The sequence below is a fragment of the Sorex fumeus genome, unplaced genomic scaffold, assembly GCF_029834395.1.
Source record: "Sorex fumeus unplaced genomic scaffold, SorFum_2.1 ptg000208l, whole genome shotgun sequence".
Classification (NCBI taxonomy): domain Eukaryota; kingdom Metazoa; phylum Chordata; class Mammalia; order Eulipotyphla; family Soricidae; genus Sorex; species Sorex fumeus.
In genome coordinates this window covers 86,742-102,788 of record NW_026606265.1, presented here as the reverse complement: position 1 = coordinate 102,788, position 16,047 = coordinate 86,742, and the positions used below count along the sequence as shown (strand labels likewise).

Sequence of the window (16,047 nt, the reverse complement as noted above, 5' to 3'; positions counted from 1 at the left end):
AGGGGGAGGTGGGGGAGAGAGGGAAGGAGAGAGGGATGAGAAAGATGAGAGGGGAGAGTGGGAGGAGACTCAGAAGGGAGAAATGCAAGAGGGGAAAGAGGTGAGATGGGGGCGAAAGAGGTAAGAGAGAGGAGAGCGTGAAAAGGGAGAGGGAGGAGAGAGTTACTCCAAAAGAGATTGGAAAAAATAGTGCAAGAGCGAGACATATCGTGAACAAGACAGAGAACTCTTGAGAAACTGGCGGATTGGCCATTTGGAACTACCAGTTCCGGAATGCAGTGCGGCTCAGGCCCCTTCCACTGCCCGTTCTCATTGGAGAAACGCTGACTTTCCCAGGAGGCCTCGCGCGGGCGGGGCGCTTTACGCGGAAGCCGTTGGCGTCCCGTCCCAGTCCTATCTGGGAGCTGACTGTAGGCGATATCCCCCGATCATCAGTGCTGACCCATACTAGTCTGCCCTCGGCCCGTACGCTCGCAGAGGGTGCCCGGACAGGTAAATGGATCAGGGTGTGATCGGCGGAAAGTGGGGAAACGACCATGGAGGGAGGGCAAAGGTGTTGAGGGAAGATGTTGGGTGGAGGAAGGAGGTAGTGCAAGGGTGACTCGGGCTTCTTTGATGTCAACAATTCCAATTGACCGGCAGGTACAGTTTTGGTTAACTGCGTTCTATGCCGTTTAAAAGACCCTGAGCTAAAGAGTGTCAGAATACGTCACTTATTACAGGGGGAGGGAATGTTAACTTTCCCTTGATTCCTCTTCTGTGAAATATTGCTTTTAATCTCTTGAGATGACTTGATTCTTTAGCTCCCATCTGTGTCCTTGTTTCTATGATGACGTCACTTTCTGCTTCAGCTCCTACTTCTGAGCTTCTTTGTAAGCTTTCTGTACACCCTTCTTTCTCCACCTTGTGTAGACAGCCCTTTTCCTCACTTCCGAAAGGGTTAATTCCTCGGCGTCAGGCCATTACGTTGTTAATCTTATTAGCCGATATTTAAGAAACTCTGTCCATTACTCTTTGGCAAGTGATATATATCCCTCGCCCATAAACCTCAAAACAATCACTTACCAAGTTAATTTCTCTTTACATTACTAATTGCTCTCAACTACTTGTGCCTACATTGACATATGATCACAGGATACTTTCATGCTTTTGATGTGCATAATAATTATTTGTTAATTTAAAGGTTGCATTTAAGTTTTTTTTTATCTGTTTTTAAAATAAAGTAAATTCTCCTTTAGCAGATAAAATTTTCTTTAGAATCGAAATTCCAGGGAACAAGTATGTGTACTAAGCTCTGAGATGTTAGAAACCAGCAGACCCACTCGTATGTTGAGTGACTGATATCCTAGAGACTTCTAAGTGCAAGACATACCTGAAACAAGTCAGAGAACTCTACTACTTGTGCCTAACATGTCTGTATGTGTGTGAGGTTGAACAGGGAAGATCAAGATGAATATCATGGTGATGGCTAATGCAAAATATAACAGTAGTTTTCTTGAAAGACTGAGCTCCAGTTTCAGAAAGAATAATTGAATTGGGTCTCGGAACATTACCTAAAATATTTGTAATTATCAACATGAGTAGTCTAGATCTGTGACTACTTTTCATAAACACTGTTTCTTTTTGTTACATGAACTTTGGTTTCATTCTTCTGCCTCCAGAGTTATTAAATCATAATTTCTTGGGCTTACATCCTCTTAGACCCAAGTAGGAGAGTTGGTGATTGAATTACTCTCAGTTCAACTTTTTAATTTTACCAAGGAGATAATTTGGTATTCAAAATATTTCTACCTTTTACTTAATATGAAGTTATTTATCACTTACATTATATTTGAAACCTGAAACATGCTCATCAATCATTTATTCAACAAAAGCTTGAATGAATATTATATGCCAGGCACTATACTCAGTGTTGGGAACCTTGTGAGGGTAAAATTGGTACTTTGACCTCTCTTCCCAGGAGAAATAATTGTAACCATAATGGAGGAAATTTCCAATACATAGGACACCTAAATTTATTTTTTCTTCATTCGAGGTGGGAAAATTACAAGACTTTAAGGATTCTCCTCAAGAGTTGTGTAGATTCCTATTTATGTACACTTTATTGCATATTCTTGCTTTTGTTTATTGTTTAACAGGTTGTAGTATAGTTTCCTTGAAAATAGAGATCCTTTTGTACTGATTTTTTACCTCCGGTGCTTACTGAGATGGCTGTCATAAAGTAAACCCTTAGAACATATATTGTACTAAAATAAGAAGGCTAGTCCAATCCAAATAACCTTATCTGTACAAGGCCTTCCTTATAGAAGTTCATTAGATTTTTTCCCTATGCCTTCTTATTCACTAAATATGGCCCTATGCCTTCTTATTCACTAAATATGGAACATTTAATCCCAGACTAGGTTACATCCCCTAACCTGCTCAAACTTCTATATCTTACTTTGTTCAATAGCTACAAAATGCTTCAAAATGAGTTAAACAGCTTCAAAATGAGTTTCTGTTCTAAACACCTTGCAGTCTGCTCTTCCATTGAGTTTAATGAGCCAGTTTAATAGTATGCTCCATGATCGTGGGTGGAGAATTTAATGTCTGTTTTGTATTTCCTGTAAAACGTTCTGCTAATGAACTTTTGCATGGATTAACATAGTACATCCTCATAGAGTATTTTATTTTATTTTATTTTGACTATTACTGTGTGCTTTGTGATGAGTTAAGTCTTCCATATTTTGGGGTTTTTTGAGCAGTTGCACACCATCTTATTATTTGGTTTCCTCTTGGTACCAACACATCTTTGAGTATTTTCCACCTTTAGTTTGTAATAATTGATGTTAATGGGTTTTTCTGGCACACTGTCACTTTCAAAATGTCAGAAAAAAGTCTAAATCTTAAAAGATTTTTTTTCTATGCAGATATCTTTCAGTTGTAAATTGTTCCTGAAAGAAGATGAATTCTGAGAGAGGGACATGGCTCAGACTCAGGTGGTTGCTTTGCATCTGTGAGCCTTGGTTTAGATCCCCAATACCACATGGTCATCCGAGTATTGTTGGGTATGACCCAAAAACAAATGAACAAACAAAATTGTAAATTTTGCCTTCATGATTGATTAAAAGCACATCAGGAGTACAAGAGTGTTTGAGTTATCTATCCTTGTCATTATGAATCTAGAATGTGCACTCCTAAAAATAGTCAAATGTGAGTATACAAAGTAAACTGGGGGCTGCTGCTGCGATGTGTGTATGCTTTTGGTGACCCAGAGCTGCCTTCCCGCCTCCCCACCTCCCCAGGTATCCCCAACAGAGAGATGGAGAGTTGGGGAGACTGGGACCACAGCCTGATGGTGAAAAGCCCGTTTAATGCATAGTTGCTAGCACACTTATAGAACATCTGAAAGGGGGGTTGAGGTAAGGTCATAGATATGATGATCATTTACATAGATAAACATTTGGCAGAGAAAACTCTCTTGGGGAGATCAACTCAAGAAGATACTGTCTTCCAGGGACATCTACATTGTTTTTATCTTTCCCTCTAGTATAAGTTATCAATACTTGCAGTTATTTGGATAATCACAGTAAGAGATAAAGATTCCAACACTTAGTTCTCTGGGCTGAGAGCAAGCGAGGTTTTTAACCATAAGCCCCAGACTAAGTCCTTAGGCCAGTTCAGCTTGTCCTTCTCCATGGGGGTTCTGTCTTTTAAGTTGTAACAGTTTGCATCAAGTTCATGCATTTATGCGTTCTAGAATGTACCCATTTCAATGCCGGGTAGCTTTGCCACTCGCCCCACATCCACCCAGTCCCACGGTGGGACTGGTTAGGAACTACAGCAACTGAAGCCTGAGTCAAGTAATTATGACCATGTAATTATGCCCAGGAGCAGATATATTTCAGAGTCAATCAACTTCCAACTATTAGGAGCATAGCATTAATGGTCTTTCTGGAGCGATAGCACAGCGGTAGGGCGTTTGCCTTGCACGCAGCCAACATGGCCGACCCGAGTTCGATTCCTCCGCCCCTCTCGGAGAGCACGGCAAGCTACCGAGAGTATCTCGCCCGCACGGCAGAGCCTGGCTAGCTCCCCGTGACGTATTTGATATGCCAGACACAGTAACAACAAAGTCTCCAATGGAGACGTTACTGGGCCTGCTCGAGCAAATCGACGAACAACGGGAGGGCCTTACCTTTACCTGTGTTTACCAAAGAACATTGCTCTATAGTAAAATATAAAAGGCTATAGGGGAAATAGAAAAGCAGGTACAAATAGACAGCACTTCAAATACAAAGAAGTACAAATACAAGTTCAGCATTACCAGAAATATTTGGCTTACAAGTAATCAAGACTGACTTGGTGAACTATGAGAATTAGAGGTAAAAAACAAGGGAAAGATTAAAGATAAATTGTAACTAAGTTAGGGATGCTAGCAAGAGCATGTTAAACTTCTCTGGGAGGAAGAAAGGGGGCAATTCACTGTTGAAGCCTAAAGTGCTTAGGGTCAGTAGCAGTGTCCTATAGCACTGTCCTCCTGTTGTTCATCGATTTGCTTGAGCGGGCACCAGTAACATCTACATTGTGAGACTTGTTGTTACTGTTTTTGGCATATCGAATATGTGACGGGGAACTTGCCAGGCTGTGCTGTGCGGGCGGGATACTCTCAGTAACTTGCTGGGCTCTCTGAGAGGGACGAATGAATTGAACCCAGGTTGTCCACATGCAAGGCAAATACCCTACCCACTGTGCTATCTCTCCAGCCCCTTAGGGTCAATATCCAACACAAAGGAAAGGTTGAAGATAGACTTTAACCAATTTAGGGATGTTAGCAAGGGTATGGTAAGCTTCTCTGGGAGGAGGAAAGGGGCAATTCATTGGTGAAGCCTAAAACACTTAGGGTTGATATCCAATAGTCAAACATGCTTCTTTTTTTTTTTCATTTTCATTTCATCATCCTGTTATTCGTCGATTGCCTCGAGCAGGCCCCAGTAACGTCTCTTTCATCCTAGCCCTGAGATTATATTCAAGGCTCTTTAGGAGAATGAGACCCATCATTGTTACTGGTATTTGGCATATTTGGTACGCCACGGGGAGTTTGCCAGACTCTGCCGTGTGGGCAGGCTACATTCGATAGCCTGCAAGTTTGTCCAAAGTAGGAATGAGATAATAATATTATTATCTCATTCCTAACATGCTTCTAATACATTAAAAATTGAACATTGTCATTTTGCAGAACTCAATACAAATGCATCACTAAATTGCGACGTGACTCATTCATAAGATTTATGTATGGATCATCATAATATTCATGTCCATTTTTCATGTTATCAAAACAAAAATAGATTTAAAACTTTTCTCAGAACACATGAACTTAGTTATGAGAGACATTAATATGGCCATTTCTCTATAGTTCTTTGAAACCATCTTCACCTATTTGATTCCTCCACCAAGAAGTATTTGCAGTATTTGCTAGGCTATTAACAATTTTTTTTAAAAAATAGACAGTTCCTTACTAACAGATATGTACCAAAAGTTCCTGTGTAAAATTATTGTACATATAGGTATGTCACCTTCTAAATAGTGTAAACTGACCTTTCTAAGGTCATGCTGTTGGAGGTTGCCTTTCTGGCCCTCAGCTTTAAGGATAAGCCCCTGAATAAAGAAATAGATAGAGGTTTTTAAGGTGAGAGGAATATAAGTTGGAATGATGTGAATAGGGGCAGAATGGAGAAGGGTAGTTTTGGAGGAACAGTGAGTTTCTCAGATGGAAATCTGTTGTAATCTTTTAAAAAAAAGAGATGTTGGGGCCCAAGCGATAGTACAATGGATAGGACATTTGCCTTTCTTGCCACCAACCCAGGTTCGGTCCCCGGCATCCCATATGGTCCCCCGAGACTGCCAGGAGTAATTCCTGAGTGCAGGGCCAGGAGTAACCCCTAGGCATCACCAGGTGTGTTTCCCCACCCCCCCATCTTCCCCCCAAAAAACAAGATATATTGAATCCTGACCCCTGGAGCTTATGAATGTGACCTTATTTGGAAACAGGGTCTTTTAGGTGTAGTTACGATATAGCACTGTAGCACTGTCCTCCTGTTCTTCATCAATTTGCTCGAGCGGGCCCAGTAACGTCTCCATCGTGAGACTTGTTGTTACTGTGTTTGGCATATTGAATACGTCGCGGGTAGCTTGCCAGTGGTAGGGCGTTTGCCTTGCAAGCCACCAGCCTGGCCAAGCCGAGTTTGATTCCTCTGCCCCTCTTGGAGAGCCCTGCAAGCTACCGAGAGTATTTCACCCAGTTAAGATATAAAATCAAATAAAGTCATCCTGGAGTCAGCATCCATAAAAGAAGATGTGCATAATACTGCGTGAAGATGTGGACACACATGAAGAACACCAAGTTATGATTTAAGTAGAGACTTATGTGCTGTAGCTGCAAGCCAAGGAATATCACAAGTTTAGAAGAGAAGAATTCTCCCCTGCAGATTTCAGAGGGAGTATGGCCTTAATGATATCATGATTTTAGACTTCTGGGCAGATTTAGGATAAATTTGTTATTTTAAGCCATACATCTTTTGGTGCTTTGTCATTGTAATTATAGGAAACTCATACAGTATCTTAGCAGAGATGATGTAGAATTGGGATTAATGCTCTGGGATCACGAAAGGAGTATGCAAGAAAGCTGGGAGAAGCAGTGTTGAGATAGGGCGTCACTTTATATTTCATTGTGATTTTACCTCTTCTCTGGCTTATATTTTTATTTTTTTTCTTCTTGAATAGTACCTTATGTTTTTATAGCACTTGGCAGTTTTTTAGCATTTGCATACTAATAATAATGATCTGAGTCACAATATCTGACTTTTAGTATTTGTTTTCAAATTTATTTCACCTAGTGTGGTTTTATAAATGTATGTGTTTATAATAGAGTTTCAGACATATAATGTTCCAAAACCTTTTTCTATTATGCCAGTGTTTTTAATTGATGTAATTTAAGATTAGTAGACTTTTAATGATATCAAAATAAAAATACAAAATATTAAAAACACTGGTTTCAGGGCTGGAGTGATAGTACAGTGGGTAGGACATTTACCTTGTACCTGGCTGACCTAGATTCAATCCTAGGCACCCCATATGGTCCCTGGAGTCCACCAGGAGTGATTTCTGAGTACTGCCAGGTGTGGCTCAAAAACAAACCAAAAAAATTAGTTGCAGTTACTTCATGTCAGCTCATAATGAAACTGTGGCCCATTAACAATAAGTCATTTTTTGTTGTTCTTGCCCAACTCAGGTATCTTTTTTAAGCTTTTAAGGTACGAGTCTGCTACTTTTCCATCTGTCACAAAGACCATATAATTTGTTGTCTTCTCCTCTTTCTCTTTATATTTTTGTTCTGTTCCTTAACATTCTCTTTGATCCTAACCAGTGACCTCCTTCCTTATAAAATTCAGTCCTATTTTACAGTCCTCATACTATGCATCAGTGAACAGTGAGCACATCTAATTGCTGACACTTGATCTTTCTTGAAAATCCCTTTCATTTTGGCTTCCAGGTTACCATACTCTTCTGGCTGTCTTTTTTGGTCCCTTTTTATCATTTACTTTCACCCGAACTATTATACCTCAGTTTTAACTTCAGTTTTTTCACTCCTTTGATTGTATCATTGGGTTTTTTCCCACTGGGGAATATATCTGTAGCAAATAAGTCATATACAATATGGCAGGTCTGGATGAACTTTTGATAAGAACAGAAATGAATCCCTGTGGAAATGTAATGTTTCGAGGTCAGCTAGAGGACAACTAAGTAATAAAACAGAAGGCACATTCAAAAGCAGTTCAAGAGGGAGGGTTAAGCAGTATTGCTTGTTCCTGTGTGGTTAAATAAAATAAAAATGGAGAAATGAATGAGAACTTTACAATGTAAATGCTGTTAGTGACCTTAACAGACCTGTTTTTGTAGAATGTTAAGGGGGAAATGCCAGATTACAGTAAATGGAAGATTTAGCAATTAAGCCATGATGCCCAAAAGTAGAGAGAAAGAAGGAAGGTGCGGGCCACGGAGGCAGGGAATGGGATGGGGTGTGGGTGTTGAGAGGGATACTGGGGACATTGTTGGTGGGAAATGTGCACTGGTAGAGGGGTGGGTGTTCAATCATTGTATGACTGAAACTAACTATCTCACAGTGATTTAATTAAAAAAAGATTTAGCATTTAAAAAAAGGTAACAGAACATAAAGAAATACAGTGTGTAAACTGTTTTTTGATGAGATTGTGCAGTCACTTGATCACTTGACTTCCCGTTACTCATCGATTTGCTTGACCGGGCGCCAGTAACGTTTCCATTTGTCCCTGTCGCGTGCTAGTGTAGCCCAGTGGCGTCTGTTCATTCTAGGAACATGAACAGCCTCAAACTGATCATTCAGGGTCCTGATGAAGAAATCTGACCATCTGGTAGGTGGGCGGCCATGCGGTCTTTTGACGTCCTGTGGAATCCAGTCGGTAATGGCTCTAGTCCAGCAGTGGTCTCCAAATCTCATTACGTGTCCCACCCATCTGATTTTTGACGCCTTGGCAAATGAGATAGCGTCCCTGATTCTTGATCATTGACGAAGGTTGGAATTCTGGATTCTTTCTCTCATTTGAGTGAAACGTGATACTCCAAGCATAGCTCTTTTGATTCCTCTTTGGGAGATTGTGCAGTACTTGAGGTATATTACAAGTCAGTGTAAACTTTTAGAATCAAGAGCTATAATGCAAATAAAGAGGATTGGAAGCTATAACCTGGTACTTCTGTATAAGGAAAAATCCAGCAAGAAGATGGCTGAAGACATAACCCTGAGGAAACCCTTATTTAGGGAGGTAAGGTAAGGTAAAGGTAAAGGCCCTCCCGTTGATTGTCGATTTGCTCGAGCGGGCCCAGTAACGTCTCCATTGGAGACTTTGTTGTTACTGTGTCTGGCATATCAAATACTCTCGGTAGCTCGAGCAAATTTAGGGAGGAATGAAGAAGAAATACTGAAGGTTTGGGTTATTTTCACTGTGTTTCTATTGTGTATGTCTTTCTATTAGAGGCAGTGTACAGGTTAGGGTTAAAACTGTGAATTATAGAACCCTACTTTCTGTATTTAAATTCTAGGTTATCACTTTGTAGCTCTAATTTTGGACAGACTAAGTCATTTGTAGTTCAGTTTCCTCATGTATAATTTAAGTATAATAGTATATCATTTCTTTAATGTGAGGATTAAATCAGTTAATAATTGTAAAGTACTTGATTAATGGAAACAGTATCTGGCACGTAGTAGCACTTTATAACTCTTTTGGATATTAGTATTGTTTGTAGGGAATTTTTTTTTGGAAATTTGAGTTATTCTTTAATGAATTTCACAGTCTAACAATGTTTGGTTTTTAGGCATTATGATTTTTTTTTATTAGTGAAACACCATGAGGTACAGTTATAGACTTACAAATTTTTGTGCTTGGGTTTCAGTTATACAGTGATCAAGTACCCATCCCTCCGTCAGCGCCCACCCTCCACCACCACGGGTTCCATCATCCCTCCCACCCCCCATCCCCCCCATCCCACCCTGCCTCTGTGGCAGGGCATTCGTAGGGAATTTTTTAATCTAACTTTTATTGAACTATTTTCCTAGGATAAAGTTTCAGGATAAGAGTGCTGTATTCAAGGATGAAGGCATTTTTAAGTTCTTAATTATGTTATGTTCATTATTTTTCAAGTGATGCCATCAGTTTATGCTGTATAACCGATAAATGAAAACTATCCATTAATCTGTTGTATATAGCATACATTTTATGTGTCTCTTTACATGTATGCGTTTCAGCCTCATTTAGAACTTAAGTTTGTATAAGACTGACCTTATTAAATCTATTGTTTGTTACATTTATTGTTACAGCACTTCTGTCAATAGCAGTTGTAGGTAGATATTGGTGAATAATAGTAGATGACTTTTTAAGAGATCATATCAAATGAATACTTTAAATCTTTTGTGTATTTTTTCTTTGATAGATTGACGCCATGGCCATTCTGTTTGCTGTTGTTGCAAGGGGAACCACTATTCTCGCCAAACATGCTTGGTGTGGAGGAAACTTCCTGGAGGTGACAGAACAGATTCTGGCTAAGATACCTTCTGAAAATAACAAACTAACATACTCACATGGCAAGTGAGTTCTGCTCTGCATGTGGTAGAGGGCTGAAGGAAATGAATATTGTTAATTGTAACCACCTGGTTGTAACTGGAAGATACCATGTTGAATGAAGTAAACCAGAAGAAGGACAAACATGGGATTATTTTACTTATCTATGGTATAGAGAATAACTGGACGAGGAAATGTAGTATAAAGGAGATATGGTTAGATCACCCTTGACCATAGAGAGGAGAAGGACAAAGAAGGAAAGAAATTGAGAGGGAAGGAAGATGAGAAGGGAAATAATGAGGTAGAGGAGACAGGGGCCTTGGATATGCCAGTGATGTTGGAGAGTGGTATAGCTGTATATCTAAAGTACAGATTTAACAACATTGAAAACATGAGATCTGAACTACAAATACCAGACTTTGAAATGTGTCTGTCAAGGTAATAGGCATGGGTGGAGTGGTGAGTGGGGGTGGGAAAGACAGGAGGGAGCATGGGAACCCTGGTGGAGGAAAGATGGTACAGGTGGTGGGATCAGTGTTGGAATATTATATGCCTAAGACTCATCTAGCAATAAAAAATTTGTCACTGGAACAGCAGAAAACTAGGGGAAAAACTTCTTAGTAAATAATGTGAATAAAATGACAGAACAGTAACTTTTACCAGCTTAGAAAATATCTGGTTAGGTTTATCATAAATTGATACTAATATTTTAAGGGAAGATTCAGAAGTTTCAGATGTAAAATGACTGTGCTATGCAGCTCTAGGATATGCAACACTTGATGCAGATGAGATAAATAAGATTCCTTGGTTCATTCTTTCATACGTATTTACTGAGTATTTCACTGTTACCAGGCACTTTTCCTAATGATGAGATTATAAGAAGAAATGCAGTGTTTGCCCTCTTAGAGGTATAGTTTAACGGAGATAGTCAAATTCACAGGTAGTTCTAGAAGGTTGGTAGCAAGAGGATATATTTTAGGTAGGAGAAGGGACTTCTAGATCGATATGGTAAGCAGGCATGAAATTCTAGGAAATATTTTGGTGGTTCTCAGTGACTGATGGCCAGCATGAAACTAAATTTAGGGAGATAGAAGAGAAATCATGTAGGACCACATAGACCATGGTAAAAAAAATTAAACTTCATGCTGCATATTGGGAGGGCATTGAAGATTTTCAGTGGTGATTTGACATGGTCAGGTTTTGGTTTAGAAAGATCACTCTGGTATCTAATAGGTAATGAGTTGGAGAGGATATAGAGGTGAAATTGTAGAAATCAGTTTAAGGGGCCACAACTTTCTTCTAAGTACTTCAAACACTTGTTCTTTTCTTCTTAGTTTTTAGCTTCATTTTCCTCTCACCAGGTACCCCAGTGTGTAGGGACATCAGGATCATTTCAGTGTACGTGGTGACACATTTGAAATCTCAACCTTGTACTAGCCAGGCAAATGCCTTATTTAAGTCATTGAGCCATTTTCTGGGTATCTTTAGTTTGTCTCAGAAAGAAGTCCTTATCGCCTTCCAGAGCTAACTAACAACTTGTGCAATATAAAATTTAGTCTAAGTTACTGTTAGTGGATGCGTTCAGGGTGGTATGGCGATAGCACAGCGGTAGGGCGTTTGCCTTGCATGCAGCCAACATGGCCAACCCGAGTTCGATTCCTCCGCCCCTCTCGGAGAGCCCGGCAAGCTACCGAGAGTATCTCACCAGCACGGCAGAGCCTGGTAAGCTACCCGTGATGTATTCGATATGCCAAACACAGTAACAACAAAGTCTCCAATGGAGACGTTACTGGGCCCACTCGAGCAAGTCGATGAATAACGGGAGGACAGTGATACAGTGATACAGTGATACTGTTAGTGGACGACCCCCAAAATAGAGTGTTAAATGAGATATCACAGAGTCACATAGTTCAGGGTTGGTGGGTTGCTCTGCCGTTTTAAGTTAGTGCTTTACAACTCTGGCCAAGACCCTTTTTTCAGTTCTTGTTTTTTCTGTGCTTGCCCATAAGTCACCTCACCCTCTGTTGTTAAGAATCTTCTAGTTAAGTTTTATTGTTTATTTAATAGTTTTGTAGCTAACTAGAGGGAAGGACTTGTTATTTCTATATGTAGGGCTATAAAGTCATTTAAAGTGCTGAAGCGGTTATATCATGATACAACTTATCTTTGAATCTCTCTTCTGAGTTACCCAACTATCTGGGTATGCTATTCTTTCTGAGCAGAGAATATACCTCCTCTCTGCATGAGATGGCCCCAAACATTCATCTTATCACTGGACCCAACTCTGATTCTAGAGAGTCTGTGTAATACACAGAGCTCCCCATCTAGCCCTGGAGTGCCTGCTGTGGCCTACTGACCAGAATCTCACAGGCATTCAAATGTTTCCTGTGCAGCCCTACAACCTAACAAACAGTGGTGAAAGAAAAACACTACCTCAATGGAAGTTACAACTTCCTATTTAGAAAATAAAAAAAGAGAAAAGTCTGGAGTTGCTGTTTTTAGCACTGTTCAAATAATTACTTCACAACCACTTCTAAAATTACATGTTGGCCTAAGAGTGCTCTGCTTTAGTATAGGAAATTTTCCCTCTTTTCTCCCAACTCCCAAGTTTTCCATGAGGATCTTACTGGTCCATTGTCTAATATAACAACATCTAAAGTGAGGGTTAGACAGTGGATCATAGCTGCAAATTGTATAGGTTCTGTGACCTGTTTCTTATCAATGTAGTATAGGAGCTCAAAGGTGGTTTTAGGGATCAAACAGTCCCAGCTTCCTGTGAGATTGGTGTCATTGTTTCTTCAAACAATTATTAGGCTTGGGAGTAGAGAGATAGTATAGTAGGTAGGGTGCTTGTCTTGCATGCAGCTTACCTCAGTTTGATCCCCAGCTCTCCATATAGTTTCCCCAAGTCCTGCTACCAGTGATCCCCACCCCCAGTATTAATGTATTTCTAGTCAGTCACCAGGAAAATGTCCATAGAAAGCACATGGAAGTAGAGCCCGAAACTTCAGAAACATATTAGTCCTCTTTGCCAAATACTTACTATTGTCCTACAAGAGGTATTTCAATTCTTTCTCCCTCTTCTTTTCTCACTTGTCACAGTGATTGTTCAGACCTTCATTTCTTATAGCACTGTCCTCCCGTTGTTCATCAGTTTGCTTGAGTGGGCCCAGTAATGTCTCCATTGTGAGACTTGTTGTTACTGTCTTTGGCATATCAAATACGTCACAGGTAGCTTCCAGGCTTTGCCATGTGGGTGGGATACTCTCTATAGCTTGCCAGGCTCTTAGAGAGGGGCGGAGGAATCAAACTCGGGTTGGCCAGGTCAGCTGCGTGCAAGGCAAATGCCCTACTCGCTGTGCTATTGCTCCAGCCCCCATTTCTTATAGCATCTCCTAATTTTTTCTGCTTTTAGTTGCTTCCCCCATAAATCTATATTTCATATTTCTGTGATCACATGCATTTGCTTAAAATACATTGCTTTTAGAATAAAGTCCAAACTAGGCCTACAGTATTTTTTTTTCTATTTCTGACCCTTCTTTCCATATCTCTATGAGATTCTTTGCCATTTCTTGACTAGCTTAATATTTGAAATTTAGTGGATATTTTTTCCATGCTTTTGCATATTTGAATGTGTGATCTCCGGGCAGCTAGCAAGACCCTGTGTGGCTGTCTCTCTTGCTGCCTGCATTTGGTGAATTTGGACCACTTCCCCACCTGGGACAGCCAGTGCCATGGGTAGACGAAGGAGGAAATGAGGGCCACTAGGCTGGTTGATGGTCAGTTGCCATTTATTCTGTTCTCCCCACACACCTGTTCCAGTTTCACTAAGCTCCTCATTCTAGTCTCACACTGCCCCTCATCCTAGACTCCTGCTGTCTCTTCTGCTCACTCTCCATGCTCCATCTTGCAGCCTCGTCTCTCATCTCTCCACACGCCTACTCCTGCATTCTTCCCCTACATTATTCTCCCTCTATCCCCCTTGCTAGTCTCTGTCCTCCATCTTGCTGCCTTGGTCTCTCTCTAGTCTCTCACCAACTCCCCAGCTTAGGGGGTAGCCACCACACCCCATCTGGTAGCACAATTAGCATATGAAAACCCTTCTCCCACTCAAGGACAAAATACCATTTAGGGGTGTTTCTCCTTTCCTTAGTTCAATAACTTAATTAACATCTTAATTAGCATCTTAATTCTACTTCTTAATATTAGTTATTTTGTATGGACACAGCAAGAGATACTTTGAGCTTGAAGAGTGTCTTTCCTGGGGACATCTTGCTATAGATCTCAGACTACAGTGCTGAGGCCAGATTAATCTTTCCTAACCCTAGCAGGGTCCTATTCCAGTTATTACTTTTTGGATCATGACAATTTGTCCAAGACCATGCTCTTAACTTAGAGGTAAGTATTATGGCACTTTGGCCTGGCCCATTTCGATGCCAGGGTAGCTCATTGCTTGCCCTGGGTCCATCCAGTCCCTCATTGGGACCCTGCTTTTGAGGTGCTAGGAAGTAAGGGCAACTGAGGCTTAAGTTGAGAGAACAGATGCCCAGGAGTGAATATCATTCAGAGCAATTAACTCCCAAGTACAAAAGCATAGCATTAACTGTCTTCCTGTGTCTATACAAAAAGGACATTGCTCTCAATTAACTATGCAAAGGACTTATGAAAAGAAAAGCAATATTTACAAGTTAACAGAGGACAAAGAAAAAGATTACAAAAAACATAGACGCATGGGAGCACTGTGATGGGAGTAACATAATAAACCTAAGCTCTCAGTGGCAAGGCAGAAAGGACAAACCAATGTTATCCTACAATCCCTCTCCTTTGTAATAAATTTTTGCTAATTTTAAAGTCCCTCATTAAATACTTTATTGTGTATATTCAAAAAATAAATTATGAAAGGGCTATGGCGGCTCTCTCTCTCTCTCTCTCTCTCTCTCTCTCTCTCTCTCTCTCTTTCACCGCCTGATTTCACTTCCCCAACCCTGGGGAGGTCAATGGTGAAGGGAGGATGAAGGAGGGAACGAGAGCTAGGCTGGTTGGTATCATTTGCAGTTTATTCCAATCTCATCCCTGTTCTTCTCTCATTCTCCTTCTGCTTCTCTCTCCCCATTCTACTTCCTTCTCTTCTGGATCCCCCAGCCCACTCTGATAGCCTTAGTTAAGTCCCAAATCCTGAGGGGTTGGGTTTACACATAGGTGTGGTCACAATCAACAGAGGTAAAGTCGTTCCCTCAGGGGAAGCTTCTTCTAGGACAGATTCTCATCCAGCAGGACGACCCACCCAAGAGTGGAATCCCATGGGTGTGTTTCTCCTCTCTTTGTCCAACAAACATATAAACATTCATAATATTAATCATTTTGTATGGACACAGTAAGAGATACATACATTAAACTTATAGGATTGCTCTCCTGTGGCCATCTTGCTATAAATCTCAGACTACAGTACTCAGGCCAGATTAGTCTTTCCTAACCCTAGCAGGGCCCTAATCTCATCGTTACTTTTTGGATCCAGACATAATTTGTCCATGACCATGCTCTCAACTTAGAGTTAAGTGTTGTGGTGCTTTGGTCTGGCCCATGTTGATGCCAGGGTAGCTTACAGCTTGCCCTGGGTTCATTCAATCCCTCTTCAGGACCCTGCTTTTGGGGTGCTAAGAACTAAGGGCACCTGAGGCTTAAGTCAAGAAAGTAGATGCCTGGGAGTGAATATTATTCAATTAACTCCCAACTTACAAAAGCATAATATTAACTGTCTTCCTGTGTCCATACAAAAAGGACATTGCTTTAACGTACTGCACTGCACTGTCTGCACTGTCCTCCCGTTCTTCATCAATTTGCTCGAGCGGGCCCAGTAACATCTCCATTGTGAGACTTGTTGTTACTGTGTTTGGCATATCGAATACATCATGGGTAG

General features: G+C 40.7%; 1 protein-coding gene across 1 annotated transcript in view; it reads left to right on the top strand.

Moving 5' to 3' along the window:
• The first annotated feature begins 392 nt into the window (after positions 1–392).
• The window catches only part of LOC130017683 (vesicle-associated membrane protein 7), a 69,246-nt gene continuing 53,591 nt past the window's right edge, over positions 393–16,047 (top strand). The window contains exons 1-2 of the mRNA XM_056108417.1: positions 393–492; positions 10,003–10,157. Of these exons, the coding sequence (XP_055964392.1) occupies positions 10,012–10,157 (146 nt within the window). The 5' untranslated portion in view covers positions 393–492; positions 10,003–10,011. The remainder of the gene's footprint in view (positions 493–10,002; positions 10,158–16,047) is intronic.